A 17,221-nucleotide genomic window follows, 5' to 3' on the forward strand; every position below is an offset into this window, starting at 1 on the left:
CAAGCACACAAAGGGAAGATAGTATGGAGTTTTCAAAGGATTGTAAGTGACACTATATGAATCACTCTTTTTAAATGTTTAATTGACATCACAGTTTGAATACTGTAAGTCTATCGGGAGCATTGTTCTCTGGCGTTGTTAATTCTCCATCTTGGCTACATTAAAAACATACCGGTCACCAATTTGGGTGAAAACAAAACAGCTCAAAGTGACACAGGAGATGGAGAATCACATGTTGTGATGTTACTTCTCATCATTTTTGCAATATGTTGAGCCATGTCAAAGTGCATGGGAGCATGAGAGTCAGTCTGACCCAGCAGCCAAAGCAAGACAAGCAGGCAGGGAGGGAGGCGGCCAGCAGGCAGGGGTTTTTCCCATGCAGGCGACATTGTCGCACAGCTCTCACAATACTCTATAAATAAAGACTAGTAATGCATTTAAGACCTAGAACGATAAAAGTGTTTTAGGGATGACGGTCATTGTCTCGTACGATCTTGTAGGTTTGGGTGCTTTACATTGTTGGTGTCTTACAGAAACTGTTTATTCTCTTTACTGCCCAGAAAACACTGACTTTTATTGTTCTGACATTTGCAATAAAAATATTTGGAAAGTAAATGGTGCTGTGCTGTGTATTGAAGGTGCCACTGCTGGCCCTGCACTTTTTGTATCTCTGACACCACATTTATTTTATTTTTGCATATAATTAATTCTGAAATCAACTGCAGCTCGAGCAGATCAGTAAGAAAAGACGCAGTCTGTCGATTCATTCAAAGAAAATGACTTTAAATGTTTGCGTGGCTATTTTCTGTGCAGTGCACTATCAAGCTTTTGTGGGTGGCTTTCGAGGACAAGCTTTGTTTATGTATTTTGGTTTTGGGTGACTGGTGGGTTTAAGTCAAAGACTCTCTGTGTAGTTCCTTAATGTGTGGCTGCGGTGGAACATTCTCATTGGGGATTTGAGTACACGTGGCTTGAAAGCCTCGCAGTCAACACTTCATCAGTGAGTGAGGTCAACTCACTCATACTTCACTCAACATATGTACACATATACACAAACACTCACTCACTCTCTCTCTCTCACACACACACACACACAAGCACATGCACACACACTCACACACATAACCACACACACACTGACACAGTTTGGGCCTGCCTAACCAATCAGAGTGAAGTGCAGTCGGTCCCCCCAGAAGTGGGTGGGAGAGCTGTTGAAACAGAAGTCTCTTCTCAGGACACACAAAGTTTGCGTTGGTGGTTTGGAGAACTTTTTCTGTTGAGAGCCTCTGCAATATTTGTACTTTTTATTCGTCCTGTTATTGTTTTGTTTTTATTGAACTCTGGGGTCCATTAGGGCACCGCTTGAGTGTGGAATGGCTGAACTGGTGCGAATCCGTAAGAAACGGCTGCAGATCCCCATCTCTAGGTAAGACAGGGTAAAGATTAGCACACATGATATCGTAGCCAGATACTTACACGTCCAGCCATTCTATGACTGCATGAATAAGGATGCTACATCTTTAAATGTAACATAATTGATTAGTGTTGGGTGCAGTAAGGCTGTCTGATGTCGGAGTTTTATTGTTTTGCAGAAATGGAAATATGTGAGTCAAAAATACATCCTGTCGAGCAAAGTGATGAGTGATAATGCTGCAGCCCTCTGTGGATGTTCTGACTGATCAGAATGTTCTCTGAAAAGCCATGACCGAGAGTTTGATCTTTACCTTGAAAGGTTTCTCATGAAGAATATAGTTGCCCTTTTATTTTTACACATTTAATGCATTCAGCAATATTTTCTCCGATTACACTTTGCAGCATGAGAGCAAACACTTTTGTGAAGTGGTTGTGTGAACACTCATCTTACTCGTGCTTTTTCTGTGTGTGGAAAATGTGCTGCAGAGGTGATAGTCATGTGGTTTTCTTTTGGTTGACACAATAATGCATTAGTGTCTGCCGAGTTCAGAGCATGCAACATTGTTAGGTGTTTTTGGATTATTTTCCACCGTACATTCACACATTGTTCACGTAATGGAAGCAATTTTTTTTGTTTCAATTCATCGCAATGTTATGGTGGAATGAGATATGACATGATATGGGTTAATGTTAGCTTTTTTTTATAGATATATTTATTTTTTGATGTGTGCTGAAAAACCTTTCAAACTCTTCTCCATTGCTGTGCACTAGTGAAAATGACAATGTGTGTAGATTTAACAAAGCCTGGGCCGAAGGAGGATTTGTCATGTCTCTCTATAAACATAGTTTCACAAGTGCACTTGAAGAGTAATTTCCTGTAAACGTCCTGTCGAGGGGCTCTTCTACTGTGAACAGCTGAAACAAAAAAAGACTGTGTTATCATGAAGGATTAGTGGAGATTGAAAGTGAGCGGTGGCATTCAGACACATGCTATTTTTATGACTCATCATCATTTGAAAGCCCCTGCCAGTGTGATAAATACTTGAAAAGCTGTGAGCGTCTCATCCCCAGGAGTTGGCTCAACGGTGTGGCGTGGCCTTGCTTGAAAACAATCCTAGCGCGTAGCACCGCAAACATGCTGAGGAGAAATCATCTGTGACACAAATGTGTTATCGGGCCACATGAATCTCTCTTTCAAATGACTACGGAGAAGATAAAAATCCAATCAAAAGAGAAAGATTTCCCCTCAATAAACTACGGGTGATATTTGTCATCAGAGCTTTATGATGCTGTGTAAGCTTTTGGATGTATTACTGTAATGAGATAACATGAACACGCTGCAGATGGGCAACATGTGCTCCAGCATTTGCTTTTCATCATCCTGCAAGACATTAGTTCTGATCCAACAGTTCTCTGTGCTAATTTGAATTCAAGTTTCAAATTGAGCAACATGTTTTCAGACAAGATCAGAATGTGGACAAGACTTAAACTCTCAAAACACACAATATTTCATGGAGCCCACTTTGACCAAATCTGGGTTACATCAGACCTCGACCATGGGAATTTCTCCTCTCATGGAAAATTTGGCATTAATGATGCCCCTTTGCCACTTTGCTTACTTTGGACAGCTTGGAGTTTAAATCACTTCCAAATGAACTTTTTCCTTTCAGGAAGATTTCTCAACCTGTTAAAGCCCTCTCAGTCCCTCGTTTCACACATGCAACACGATGACAAGCGTTGTGAATTAACTCTGTTCATCAAGCTTGTTTCACACAAAGTGTCCATTTTGTACAAACTGACCTTTCTTTTGGAGCTATAACTTTTATTACTGTATCCGGTGTGATTTAAGGTGAAGACTTTGAAGCCAAAGTGCTGTAACCTCCAACCATTTTCACACAACTATTACCTCTCTGCAACTGCTGTTTTGAGAGGTGGAAAAGGGCATCTGCCAAATTATTTTGCTGTGTTCACATCCAAATAAATGATTGTGTTTTCTTCTAGGCTGAGGACTATGCTCAAGCAGCTGGAGGAGAAAGATGTTGACTTTGAAGAAATCAAAAAGAATCTGGATTTCACAGCGTCGTTACTGGAGGCAGTTTACCTCGATGGAACAAGGTGGATCATAGTGGAATATATATGTTGTTGACAATGTCTGCTCTTTTTTAGCTCTATCAACAGCTCATTACTTTGATCTTGCAAAGTAAATGCCCAAAAGCCTCATAAAGGGCCTAGAATAAAGACTAGAACGATTTCAAACTGTTACTGCATTTATGGACATTATTTTTAGCAGGCTCACAGGGGCCTGAAAGCCCAACCCAGTTCACACTGGGCACGAAGTGGGGTACACCCCAAAAAGGATGCCATCACAGGGCGAACACATTATGATCACCATTCACACTCACATAAATGGGCAATTTTGTGTCAACAATTTGTCTGACCTGCATGCCATGAGAAAACCGGCACACTCAAAGGAAACTTGTGTGAGGGCTTCTTACGGCGACGCCCAAGACCAACACTTTCCATTTATCTGAAAAGATGTAATTACTGAAAAATAAAGCACTTACAGATTGCTTTCCTTTTGGCACCTGTAAATATCAGTGTAACACCGATTATCCGATGCAACAATGCTAATAGAAATTCATGAATCTTTCACAAATTGACATTCAATGAAAAGTCCGGACCATCTCCAATAAGTCACTTTTAGAATTTCAGCAAAACAGTAAATGTTCTGCTGTTAAGCGAATATGACGCCAGTACACATTGTAAACTGAGTATATCAGTAAAAGCACCACTATATGGAATAGTTGTATCATGAAAAGATGAGTGAAAGGTGGGTGCCATCTGAGGTCACTAGCAGCTAGCTAGTGACCTCAGAGGCGAGTGGCCCGCCTCAACGTACACACACTCACAATTCAATGGTGTTAAATAGAGTGCATAATACATCGGGAGGGATTTTGGACACAGCGACAGGTTTACCTATCGAGCTTTAATCCAGTATTTGCCATTGTGTGTGTCTCAGGCAGTGTCTGGAGTCTGAGGACGACCTTCAGCAGATGCAGTCCGACGGCGTGCCTTCAGAGGTCACCGATTGGCTGGCGTCCACCTTCACCCAGAGGGTTCGGCGGCCTGTACGGCGCCCAGATGAGAAGCCCAAGTTCCGCAGCATTGTGCATGCGGTGCAGGCTGGGATATTTGTTGAGCGGTACAATAATCTATTTATAAGGTCATACTGGTTTAGAGAAGGCCTGTATGATTTATCAGGATGTTTAATACTCATCTGTAATAACGCAGCTGCTACAAACATAGCAGGTACTGTACATACAATGCAATAAAATAAGGAAAATATAATCTCATGCTATAAAACTTGCATCGTAAATGACGTGATTTCCACATCTGTCCTATAAATCTAATATAAGCTTGTGCAGTGTTGTTCCTCACATAGCCACAGAAAACACAGACAGTTGCGCTGGACTGTGAAACATTAGCCTCCTTTTCTCTTCCAAAGGGAACAGGGACTTTGTAGAATTTATATAAACAGCTCCTGAGACGAGTTAGCTGCACAGTGTCAACATCTGAACTTTTACTGAACTCAACATAAATACTGCATTATTTCAGGATGTTCAAGAGGACCTACACAGCCGTCATGCCAGACGAGCCAGCAGTGGTCATAAACTGCCTCAGGGTAAACCTCCACTAATCATCAATCTCTCCACGCCTGATCATTTGTGCAATAAATCAGACATCACAAAAGGGTTAGTGTATACATCACAAGTATTCATCAATAACACATTTACTTTCCCCTCCTTCTCTTCAGGATGTTGACCGCTGGAACTTCGACGTGTTTGCTCTGAACTCCGCCAGCTCTGATCACGCACTACGAACTCTGTTCTTTGAGCTGATCACCAGATATGGCCTCAACAGCCGTTTTAAGGTTTTTTGAACTTTGGATTTTGTTGCAGAGTTCACATATTGCACTTCCCATACAATATGTTGGGATATACATTTAAGAACATCAGTGCTTTGGATCACAAATGTTCCAGGATTATGATCGTTTGTTCTCTTGTAACCTCAGCTATTGTGGGAAATGTGTGATGTAACTGTAGATGTAATCAGGCATATGGGTTTTATTATTCATTTGGAACAATAGGTTGCCAGATTCTATGTGCAAATCAAAATGCATCGCACCGTAAAGTCCTGTCAATCCTAGCCACAACTGTATTACAACAGTCAGGCTGTTTTAGCTTCGTGAATATTGTATTTCAAAATTTGGTTGTGACTTGAAGAATTATGTCATGCACGTTGCAGATCCCCATCTCGTGCCTGACAGAGTTCCTCTCTGCATTGGAGAGAGGATACAGTAAACACACCAACCCCTACCACAGCCACGTTCATGCTGCCGATGTGACTCAGACGCTGCACTGCCTGCTTCTGCGCTCTGGACTCGTGGTACACCAGGCTCACTGCAACACACGTGATTCTATTGCTGCGTCACATTTTTGAAGGATGAGGACGGTGTTTTTGTATTTTGTCCTAATTGTCTACATATCTATTGAATAGACCAAAACCAACACTGCGTTAAGCTGCCAGTAGGAGTTGTTCCTACTGAAGGTTTAAATCTTAAAAAATATATATAAAAAATGTATAGTCATAAGAATAAAAAAAAGACTATGTACTTTGGTAAAACAGCTGTCCACTCTTGTCAGAATGTTAATTTGTCCATTACTTATACAATAGTCTATGAGGAAACACATCTCAGTCTCAGAACCATAATACATATTGGCTTCTGCATGTCTGTATTGTCATTGCACCAATGTTAACATGTGATATTTAATCTAGCATGACTGCAGACTCTTATTAAAGTTTTGGGACAACAATGGATATCCAGAAGCTGGATCAGGCTGTGGCTACACAGGTTGTGCTTGTTAAGGAATATTTGTTTGTTGGTTTTGGTATTTTCATAGGATTTTTTGACGTTAAGGAAAATGAGCCTCATCATTTCATTCTAAGTGATTCCAGAACATATTAACTGTTCCTCTCCCAGTGCCCCCTGCTAGACATACAGTGTGTTTATATATCTGTTGTGTCCCTTGTGTCTAGCACTGGCTGACAGAGCTTGAGGTGATGGCGTCACTATTTGCCGCGGCCATCCATGACTTTGAACACACAGGGACCACAAACAACTTTCACATCCACACAAAGTAAGCTCTTATTCTGAAACGTATTTGACTAACTCTGTTTAATGAAGCACTTGCTTACAGATGATCCTGTATATGCTGTATATGCTGCATCCTGTTGACATTTGTAAAATAGTAGTAGATCTCAGTGAATATAGGACTTGTAAGGTAATGTTTCTTCGATGCAATTTTTGAAAAACAGGGAAAGAGAGAGAGAGCACTAAAGCAAACACATCTTCACGGAGGGAACGCAGTATTTTTAGATAACAATTTTCCACATAGGAGGGCTGCAGATTGCAGTCTCTTGGCACCCACCATCATTACCATGCTTTATTTTGGAAAATATAATCGTCCACAATAAGAACACGTCTTAGTTACAGAATCCAAAACAAAACCGTGTCTCTAAGTCAGACTCCACCCAACAATATATTCCATAAAAGTTGTTATGTATCCAAGAAACATTTTAAACCTATAACGCTGAAAGACTAGACTTGATTGCATTTGAAGTTTCTATGTAAGTCTCCCAAAAAACAGGGGTGCTATAGTTCCCTATATTTTCCTAATAAGGAACTAATAAGTGATTGCAAATTAAATTGAAAACTCCTCAAAATCTCCTCACAACATTTGGTGGTAATTACACAATAACAGGACAGTATTCAATCGGTACATTTTTTATTAACTTGTAATTTATCATTAATTGCTACCATAAATATGTTAGTCAGTGTACAGCTGCTCAGCTGACATTTAAAATGTGTCTACAGGCAAGCATGCATGTTCTCAGAAAAATAAACAAAACATTTCAGGAATACAAATGAATGACAATTATATACTTATTTCAGTTTGAATTCTTTGAATGAAACTCCTCTCGAAATCATGGATTTCTTATAAACTAAACAAGTCAAGATGAGATCTGGAGTTAATAGCAACTATTTGTATTACATATTATTATATTCTATATTGTATATTAATGTTTTACAGTTCTGCAGAGTAGGAGGCAGTAGAAGTGTGCTGTGGATGTTTTGCTAACAGCCGTCTCTCTCAGTAAAGGACATGTTCTCGGCGTTGCTTCCGTCTAACCAATGCTATATTGCCACAGACTTAATTTTTATTTAATTTATTTAATTCAATTCAATTCAATTCAATTCAGTTTATTTGTATAGCCCAATTTCACAAATTACAAATTTGTCTCGGAGTGCTTTACAATCTGTACACATAGACATCCCTGCCCCAAAACCTCACATCGGACCAGGAAAAACTCCCAAATAACCCTTCAGGGGAAAAAAAAAGGGAAGAAACCTGCAGGAGAGCAACAGAGGAGGATCCCTCTCCAGGATGGACAGGTGCAATAGATGTAATGTGTACAGAAGGACAGATTTAGAGTTAAAATACATTCAATGAATATGACAGTGTATGAATAGTTCATAGAAGGCATATTCCACGATGGAGACCTCCACGATCCATCAGGCAGATGGCGGTGGGGAGGAGGAGTGGGCGGAGTCTCAACAGTGGGCGGAGTCTCAACAGGACAATAGCTTGTTTAGGAAGTGCCTCCTTCAGGGGAAGGTGACATCTTTTTAATTCATTACCAGTATAATTACAGCCACATTAAATTGTGTTTAACAGGACACTACACGTTCCTCAGAAATTAAATGTATTTGGAAAATCTGGATCCATACAATAAAGTATCACTTGAATTTTAATTTTTTTAGCATGACATTTTTTTAAAACATTGTAAGGATTATGAAGTCAAGCTGACTGTGGCTTCTCTCTCTCTGAAGAATGAAACTAAACTTTTAACACTTCAGCACACAGCTAAAGGTTTTCTTTGAAGACATGTTTTATTTAATGTTTGGTTAATCACAAAATAATCACGAATTGGAAATCTTTTGACAACGTATTGTGTTACCCATCTAATAATGTAGATTATACAAACGAGTGGACACAAGATGTCTGATTGGGAAATGAGTTAATTAGCTTGCTACACTGAGTCATTACGACCCACATGGTGCCGGTTTTAAGTCCTACTCTCTCATCCGCACTTCAAATTCATCATTACAGTCATTGGGCTTAAATGACTCTTTGAGGACTCTCTTTTCATCTCATCCTCACATCCTCCTTGCTTCACCACAACATAATTGTACAACTACACTTCTCTTCTCCGTGCTGATCTCCTCCTCTCTTGCTCTTCCACTGTCTGTCTGCCAGGTCAGAGTTTGCATTGATCTACAATGATCGGTCGGTACAGGAAAGCCATCACCTGAGTGCAGCGTTTCGCCTGCTGCAGGACGACAAAATGAACATCTTCACGAATTTGACGAGAGAGGAATGGATGTAAGACGACGATGTTTTTACTGTCTTCGGGCGACTGTGGGTCAGTGGTTAGCAGGTCCGTCTTTCAATCAGAGGAGCAGTGGTTCAATCCTGGCCTGTGCTAGCTCTAGTCAATGCGTCCTTGAGCAAGACATTTGACCCTGAATTTCTCCCCGTAGCTGTGTGTATGAATGTAAGTCGCTTTGGATAAAAGCGTCAACTAAATGTAATGTAATCTTAAATTACGTTGTTTCGGCTAGAGAAACTTTATGTAAAATAGTTACTCAGACTTGGAAAAAATCTGAGCAGCTACAAGGTTTCTGTGAGGAGATCTAAACATAAACATGAAATAGTTTACGGGGACATTTAATAAAAATTACACCTGCAGAACGATTCTGTCCCCACTTGGTGCCTCAGGCCGTGTGAAAGGGGCTTTGCCAGAACGGGGACAGATGGGGAGTCCAGGAGGACATTTATCTGTCCCACATTATATGTCCTTAAATTAGAGTTTTTGTCCTTACCGGCTACAAGGCTGCTCCTCTAGCTGACCCTGACCTCTGACCTCCTGAGATCAAATTTCTCATTCAGAAATCAATAATAGATTAGGTTACTATTTCTGTTTGATAAATCATCCAATAAACTGAAATATAATAGTGATTGAATCACTGCGTACTTCATGTGTCTATAGTGTCTATCAATCAGAGATTGAACCACTGTGTGACAAAAATCAACTTTGGTTGATGGATTAATTTCTCTCAGTGTGTATAAACAATGCATTCCTGCACTGAAACTTAGTTTGTGTAGAGAAAATATTCAAACTGTTATAACATGTATAATCATGGAAGCTGATGGTTCATATATCACACATACACCATGTGACTGTTTTATTAATTGAAGCACTCTGCAGATATCACCAAAGACAAACACCGGCAGTATCCTGTAGTGGACTTTTTGTCACAGTCAGCGTTACTGTGGTAACAAATCCATCAGGAAATCTGAAAGTCTTACCCCACAGAGTCTCCTGTTTTTATTATGTACAGTTATAGTGCAAGATCAACTAGTGAAGTATGTATTTGTGTGCTTTTGTTTGCAGGGAGCTGCGGTCACTAGTTATAGAGATGGTGCTGGCCACAGACATGTCCTCCCACTTACTGCAAGTCAAAGGGATGAAATCCTGTCTCCAACAACACGAAAGGTAAGACTAATAGACTGTGCTGTTTGTTCTCACTGTGGTGCACAAATCAAGCTCATGAAATAAACTCTGATTTAGATGACTCCTGCCAAAAAGAGGCTGACAGGCAAATTAGCGTCACGCTATTCAGCTGGTGTCAAGTCTGTTTTTTTCCAGACATGTCTGAGATGCATAACACTACAGCACAAACAAGAAGTGCATCATGCTTTTTCAACAGGATTGACAAGTCAAAAGCTCTGTCTCTGTTGCTCCACACGGCTGACATAAGCCACCCATCCAAGCCCTGGGCACTGCACTCCCGCTGGACCACAGCCCTGATGGAGGAGTTCTTCAGGCAGGTATGAAGAATAAAGAAGAATAAACCTCTTTCTCTCCTTCTCTTATCTCATTCTGTTAGCGGTATCCGAGTTTGACTCAGTCGTGGACGAAGTGTTAAGTGATCATTTACTTGGTCAAGTTGGAGAAAATCTTAACTACTTTATACGGTTTTTGTAGTTTAATCTGTAACAATTAATGATATTCCATGAACTGAGCATATGTTTTGAATGTACAATCTTAATTTAAGCTCCTAAATGAATGTAGGCTACTGAAGTGAAAAGTAGCAAATTACTCCATAAAATTGAGTGCAGTTAGTGTATAAAGTAGCAAAAAATGCAGATTGTCAATTAAATAAAGTATCTCAATTGTACTTAGATGCAATACTTGAGAACATTTATTTTTACTACCACTGTGGAAATTATTATTATGCTTCACATCAATCGTACTAGAAGGATTTTTTTGTTATTTTGTTGTTGTTGCCTCATATTTTTTTTAAAGTTTCACTGTGAGTGGCTGTCAGATTGTATGCCCTGCATCTGTATTTCTCTCACGGGTTTGATCTGTTCTTATCTTGGCATGATTGATCCGACAAAAGGTTGGACAACTAATTACAGCTCTACAGTTTTCTAAATTAGTCAACTGAGTCTAAAGAGGAGAGTGTGAAACCTTCAAAGAAATGTATTCAGAGTCTGAGTTAAAGAAAAAAACAGAGAAGCAGAGACAGTCAGAGAGGAAAGGCTCTTTAAAAGGTTTACTGAACATGTAGTCTGCGTGTTTGAAGACACGTTGGATCTTATAAACTAAAATGTTTTGTCGGATGTATGAGGAGAAATCCTCTCGGATTCGAACGCGCCAGATATCTCCCAGACGACTTGATCTTGTTGAAAGGGTGATGTCACCTATCGAAACTCACAACCCTCCTGGGCCCCTAATATAACAAATTAATGATCATCATCATCATCATCATCATCATCATTTTAAGTCATGTGAAAAATGTGTAAGCCAATGTAAAAAAAACAGTTATTGACGATTATATGTCATATATATTTGTGTTATTGTTATCCTATGGGCTAAACTATAGCCTAATGTATTTATTGAGGAAAGAAAACAATTGTGAGGAACTTGTTGACTCACATAACAGCTTTGTAACTCAATAGTCCATCAGGACCTGGGACTTTGACATTTGTATTTTAGAACCGACTCCAAGTCGTATGTATTTTGTGGCATTCGGTCCGAAGATGGTCCCATGTGCCGACCTTTGTGAGGTGAAGCCTTGTAATTTGGGATTGCTTCCAGTCTTGTCAGAAGTGTGGCTTGCAGGTCAGAGAGCTCTTGGCTGTGAAAGTATGGAGGCTGCAATCCACCAGACATCAATCATGAGTCCCCTCTTGAAGCTCTAATGCCGTCTGCTGATAGTGCACCCTGCCTCGCCTACAAGAGCTGTAAACACAATCACTACTATATATATATATATATATACAGGACTGTCTCAGAAAATTAGAATATTGTGATAAAGTTCTTTATTTTCTGTAATGCAATTAAAAAAACAAAAATGTCATGCATTCTGGATTTATTACAAATCAACTGAAATATTGCAAGCCTTTTATTCTTTTAATGTTGCTGATTATGGCTTACAGCTTAAGAAAACTCTAAAATCCTATCTCATAAAATTTTAATATTTCCTCAGACCAAGTAAAAAAAAAAGATTTATAACAGCTGAGTGTTTGTCAAGGCTCAGGAAAACCTTGCAGGTGTTTCGAGTTAATTAGACAATTCAAGTGATTTGTTTAATACCCTACTAGTATACTTTTTCATGATATTCTAATATTTAGAGATAGGATATTTGAGTTTTCTTAAGCTGTAAGCCATAATCAGCAATATTAAAAGAATAAAAGGCTTGCAATATTTCAGTTGATTTGTAATGAATCCAGAATGCATGACATTTTTGTTTATTTAATTGCATTACAGAAAATAAAGAACTTCATCACAATATTCTAATTTTCTGAGACAGTCCTGTATATATATATATATATATACACTACCGTTCAAAAGTTTGGGATCACTTAGAAATGACTTTATTTTTCAAAAGAAAAGCACTGTTTTTTCAATAAAGATAACATTAAATTAATCAGAAATACACTCTCTACATTGTTAATGTGGTAAATGACTATTCTTGGTGGAAGTATCTGGTTTCTAATGAAATATCTCCAGAGGTGTATAGAGGCCCTTTTACAGCAACTATCACTGCAGTGTTCTAATGGTACATTGTGTTTGCTAATCACCTTAGAAGACTAATGTCTGATTAGAAAACCCGTGCAATTATGTTAGCACAGCTGAAAACAGTTATGCTGGTGATATAAGCTATACAACTGGCCTTCCTTTGAGCTTGAAGTTTGTAGAACAAAATTAATATTTCAAATATTAATCATTATTTCTAACCTTGTCAATGTCTTGACTATATTTTATATTCATTTGATAAATAAAAGTGTGATTTTTCATGGAAGACACAAAATTGTCTGGGTGATCCCAAACTTTTGAACGGTAGTGTATATCGCTTTGTTTAAAAAAGAATAAGCTCAGTCTCTTACTTTGTTATTGTGGTTACTTATTTATTTATATCTGTAAGGCTGCGTTCACACAAGATCCGGTGTTGCAGCCAAACGTTTTACAGCGTTGGCCTTTGTGTCACTCCTAATAGCCCATTTAGGCCAAGCCACTGCACAACGTTTAACGGTGTTGTTCCATCATGGCAGGGTTGTACAGATCACTTTGCACGTCAAGAAAGATGCATTGGGTTATAAAACTGTTGAAGTGTACGGCTGAAAATATCAAATTAGAAAGACAACAGGCTCAAAGGTCACGTTAGTGACTTGACTTGCAAAATTATCTCGGAAACTGACAAACATCGTGTGTAATTTATGGTTCGACTCAAACGGGATCCAATATAAGTTTTTAGCCATCGACTACTGAATAGATATTTTCCAAAATAAGATAAAATTGGTACAGATGACACAATCGTGTGTGTTTACGTTATATTGTCTTGCGAGGTCATTCACGTGACCATGACCTAGCACGTGATTGGATGAGCCCCCTAATGCGATGACGTACGTGGCTGTCGTAGCACTTCGCTGTGTCGTATTGTAAAAATTTGGAAATAAATTGTTGTTTGTTAGCTTTAGTTGGCCCTAACTAGTGGTCTAAAAGGTAATTCGACATACTTACTCACATAATTAAAATCAAATATCATTGTTGGTGAGCTAAAGAAGCCTCTCGGGCTGCAGCTAAAGCTGCCAGAAACCAATCGTCCACGTAAATTCATGGCAATTCCTGGGAGTCTTCTAGGCTGCCTTTCAAATTCCTGTGAATAGACGTTAACCTGCACTTACACGGCAAGTTAAAGAGCCGCTTCCTGACACAGAAAACACTTCTCAGGCAGGAAAGAAAACTGTCAATCTCATGTTCCCACAACCTACTTTAAATGCCAGATGGCAGTGAGAGCACCAGCTGGCATTAAGAGGCTGGTACTTTGACTGAGTGGATTCCCTGTACATGCAGCAATAGGTGTCTATATGTTGTCATCCTCTCCTCTATTTTCACTGCTTAGACCTGGAGTAAAAAAAAGAAAACTCGATATTCTTTGCGGTGTTGTTGCAGTCAAATAACCTTTAAAAAGTGTATTTCAGGGGACGTGTGGGATGTTGTTCAAGATATTTTTTCTTTCTCGTTCTATCTTTGTGAGGGTGATAGAGAGGCAGAGCTCGGCCTTCCCTTCTCTCCACTGTGTGATCGAAAAAGCACCCTGGTAGCCGAGTCTCAGATCGGTACGTCACACAAAACGCTTTTGCTCAGTCCTCTCTCACTGATATTCAGATTTAATTATCATCCACACTAATGTTTGGCAAATACTTGAAACTGCAGTGAAATATATGTCATATTAGACCATATAACATTAATAACTGAATTACATATGGATTTTTTTTTAAACAATCAGAAGTTACCAGCTAAGAAACTCCTGAGTTTCTCGTGTTAATAAGGCAAATCATTTTTCTTACAGGTTTCATAGACTTCATTGTGTATCCTACATTCTCTCTGCTGACGGACATGGCTAAAAGGATTGTCATTCCTTTGGTGGAGGAGAACCCAGGTCCCCCAGACCCCTGCAATAGACACAGGTACCACACTAAGAAGGCTTGTACCCTTGTTGGAAAATGTATTTATTGTCTCATAAATATTGTAAACATGACTTTATGGTCTCAATTGCTAGATTCAAGTCATTTTCAATGCAGCATGATGTTCATTTACTACATGATGGTGCATTTTAGAGTAAAATAGATCATAAAGTAGGGTATACTTTACGGGTGCTCTGGGTGTTTTCGTCTAAGAAGTTTTAACCCTTTCACAGTGCATTTCCAGCTTTTTCCCTGCTTCCAGTGATGTGTTAAGTTAAGCTAATTGTCTTCTGCTGGTAGCTTCATGGACTTGCTGTGCATTAATGTTCTCATCTAACTAACAATAAATAAGTGTCATTTCCTAAAATGTCCATATTTTCATGAAAGAGGCCTTTAGATCTTTCGATAGATCCCCCTCAATGCTACACACATGCAGTACCATTCAATAAAGACAAACATGTCATCGTTAAACTCACAATTATCTAAACGAGAAAGAAAGAAAGAAAGAAAGAAAGAAAGAAAGGTGAATAAGGGTCACACTGGAAGAACAAGTAGCAATATCCATGAGAGCACTGTTATTTCTCAACAGTAATGTGTGGAAGGAGAGCTCCAGAGGTCTGCAGTGGAGTCTCGCTCACATCACAGCTGAGCTGGTAAGCTTCCGCTCCACTTGGACTCGACACACTGAAGACAACAAGATCCAATGGAAGGAACGTGGCTTCAATGGTAGGTTGTATATTCATTATCAGACATTGTCGCAATTGTACTGAAACATAATCTATGTTCAGGTGAAATACTGAAGTAATAATCCACATATCTTAATTATATTTATATTGATAATGTTATATTGTATTGCTCATTTAAATTATATCTCATTTACAGCAGGGCTCCCCGCTATACAATCCTGAGAAATGGTTGTACTTTTCCGCTGTCCTCTTTTGCAACAATTCAGAATGAAAATGCTCACTGTTGAAAAGTTTGACGACATCTGCCAACAGAATAAAATATATTTGTTCTAGATGTGTGACTTGGCAAAGGCAAAGCCTCTCTGCTCCATACATGTGCTTTGTCTCCCTGATTTGATTTGTTATCTGCTGTCATTTCACAGTGATCTCATGAGGAGATTAACAGATACAGATATTGTTTCCTCTTCAGTTCCCCATTCATTTCCAATGCCTTTTCCAATCTCCTGTATCCTCCAGGATTTTCAGACGCCAGTGCGACAAAAGGGCAGAGTGCCAGACAAGAGGACCTGTCAGAAACATCCCTGCCAGACCCCACGACAGATTCAAAATAGTAGACAGAACTTGATTTATTATGTGCTTTAAAGAAATATATTTCTTCAAAGGTTAACTGAGGAAATGCTGAGTCACTGTATGTAACAAAAGCACAATGCCTTCTTATATGGTGATAGTGGGATCGATGAGGGAGGGTGGTTTAAGGTTAAATTCATCTTCCCAAGGTAAGATGAAGTACATGCACAGAAGTGTCCCCATGTCTTATTTTAAGGGTAGTATACTCTGATGATTTCAATGCAAAGTGTACATGCTGGCCATGTATGTGCATGTTATTAATTTAATTTGCCACCTAAACACTTGTAAGCAACATTTTACACTTAATAGTTTTACCTGTACACAAGTCATTTTTGGATAAAAGAATAGAAACAATAAACGTTGAAAATATGCAAATGTTTGTCATATGATTCATTATGAGGCCGGCCTTGTTATGGTGAGATATTGTTTTTAATCAAAACATTTTAAAGGACTTAAGTGCAAGGTAAGACCCTAATCTTTGATTGAATTGAATCTGCTACCTTGCATTATTTTAACAATTATTGTATTCAGTTTCACGTCTGCTAAATTAATTTCAACAGATTCAGTGGTTTATTAAAAAAAACATGATTACAAGATTCAAGTAGATTGTAGTGGACATTTTGAAATAAAAGGCCAACATCCTAAACGTCTTCTTACAGGTAATCTCTTTTACAACCATGTGCAAGAATTCAGTCAAACTAAAACAGTTTGGATCTAATGAAGGTGCTAAATATGAAATTCAGAGCATTGATGTAGCACTAAACAACTATTTGTTTTGTAAAGATATAGCGGAGAAGAGCGTAATCCCAAACAGAGAATTCTCTGCCTCACTATGGTCCATCTTGTTTGTGCATCGCCACAGAGGCACCCTGCAACAACAGCAACGCAGGTCTTTCACTCTCAGGAGATCCTGCAGCATATCCACCTGCAACATACTTTTCAAATAGATCAAATAGAAGCGACCGCTCTCACGAAAGCACTTTGAAGCGTCAGTATAGATGTCACATGTAGCTCGTCAAGAATTATGATCCTAGGAGAGCTGCGCTGAGTGAAAGGCATATATGCTGGACTATAAGATCTAGCTAGGGAACGTCTAAGAGTTGATTTTGCATTTGTGCATTGTGATTTAATAACCATACGGTAATATGTAATGTTCATTATGTGTGTGTGGGTTAACTTGTGATGGCACAACTGAGGGACATAAGAAGGGAGGACTCGAGACATCGAGTGGAATTACGACGCTGAACACTGTCTGGTACTCAGCTGAGGACAACAGAACATGGTCCGGGACAAACGTCAGAGAACTGCTCACGGATCAGCGAGACTTGGTAG

At 39.1% G+C, this 17,221-nt stretch overlaps 1 protein-coding gene across 1 annotated transcript; it reads left to right on the top strand.

The window, feature by feature from the left end:
• The first annotated feature begins 1,271 nt into the window (after positions 1 to 1,271).
• On the top strand, positions 1,272 to 16,264 carry LOC130207980 (dual specificity calcium/calmodulin-dependent 3',5'-cyclic nucleotide phosphodiesterase 1B-like). Its single transcript, XM_056436801.1, has 14 exons — positions 1,272 to 1,426; positions 3,415 to 3,528; positions 4,433 to 4,615; positions 5,029 to 5,095; positions 5,228 to 5,344; positions 5,719 to 5,859; positions 6,511 to 6,611; positions 8,793 to 8,918; positions 9,991 to 10,092; positions 10,307 to 10,427; positions 14,147 to 14,228; positions 14,462 to 14,579; positions 15,166 to 15,302; positions 15,779 to 16,264. Exons 1-14 carry the CDS (start codon positions 1,374 to 1,376, stop codon positions 15,871 to 15,873), a joined length of 1,557 nt encoding a protein of 518 aa, XP_056292776.1. The 5' UTR covers positions 1,272 to 1,373; the 3' UTR covers positions 15,874 to 16,264.
• The last annotated feature ends 957 nt before the right edge of the window (positions 16,265 to 17,221 follow it).

This window comes from Pseudoliparis swirei, chromosome 18 (assembly GCF_029220125.1).
Source record: "Pseudoliparis swirei isolate HS2019 ecotype Mariana Trench chromosome 18, NWPU_hadal_v1, whole genome shotgun sequence".
Lineage (NCBI taxonomy): Eukaryota > Metazoa > Chordata > Actinopteri > Perciformes > Liparidae > Pseudoliparis > Pseudoliparis swirei.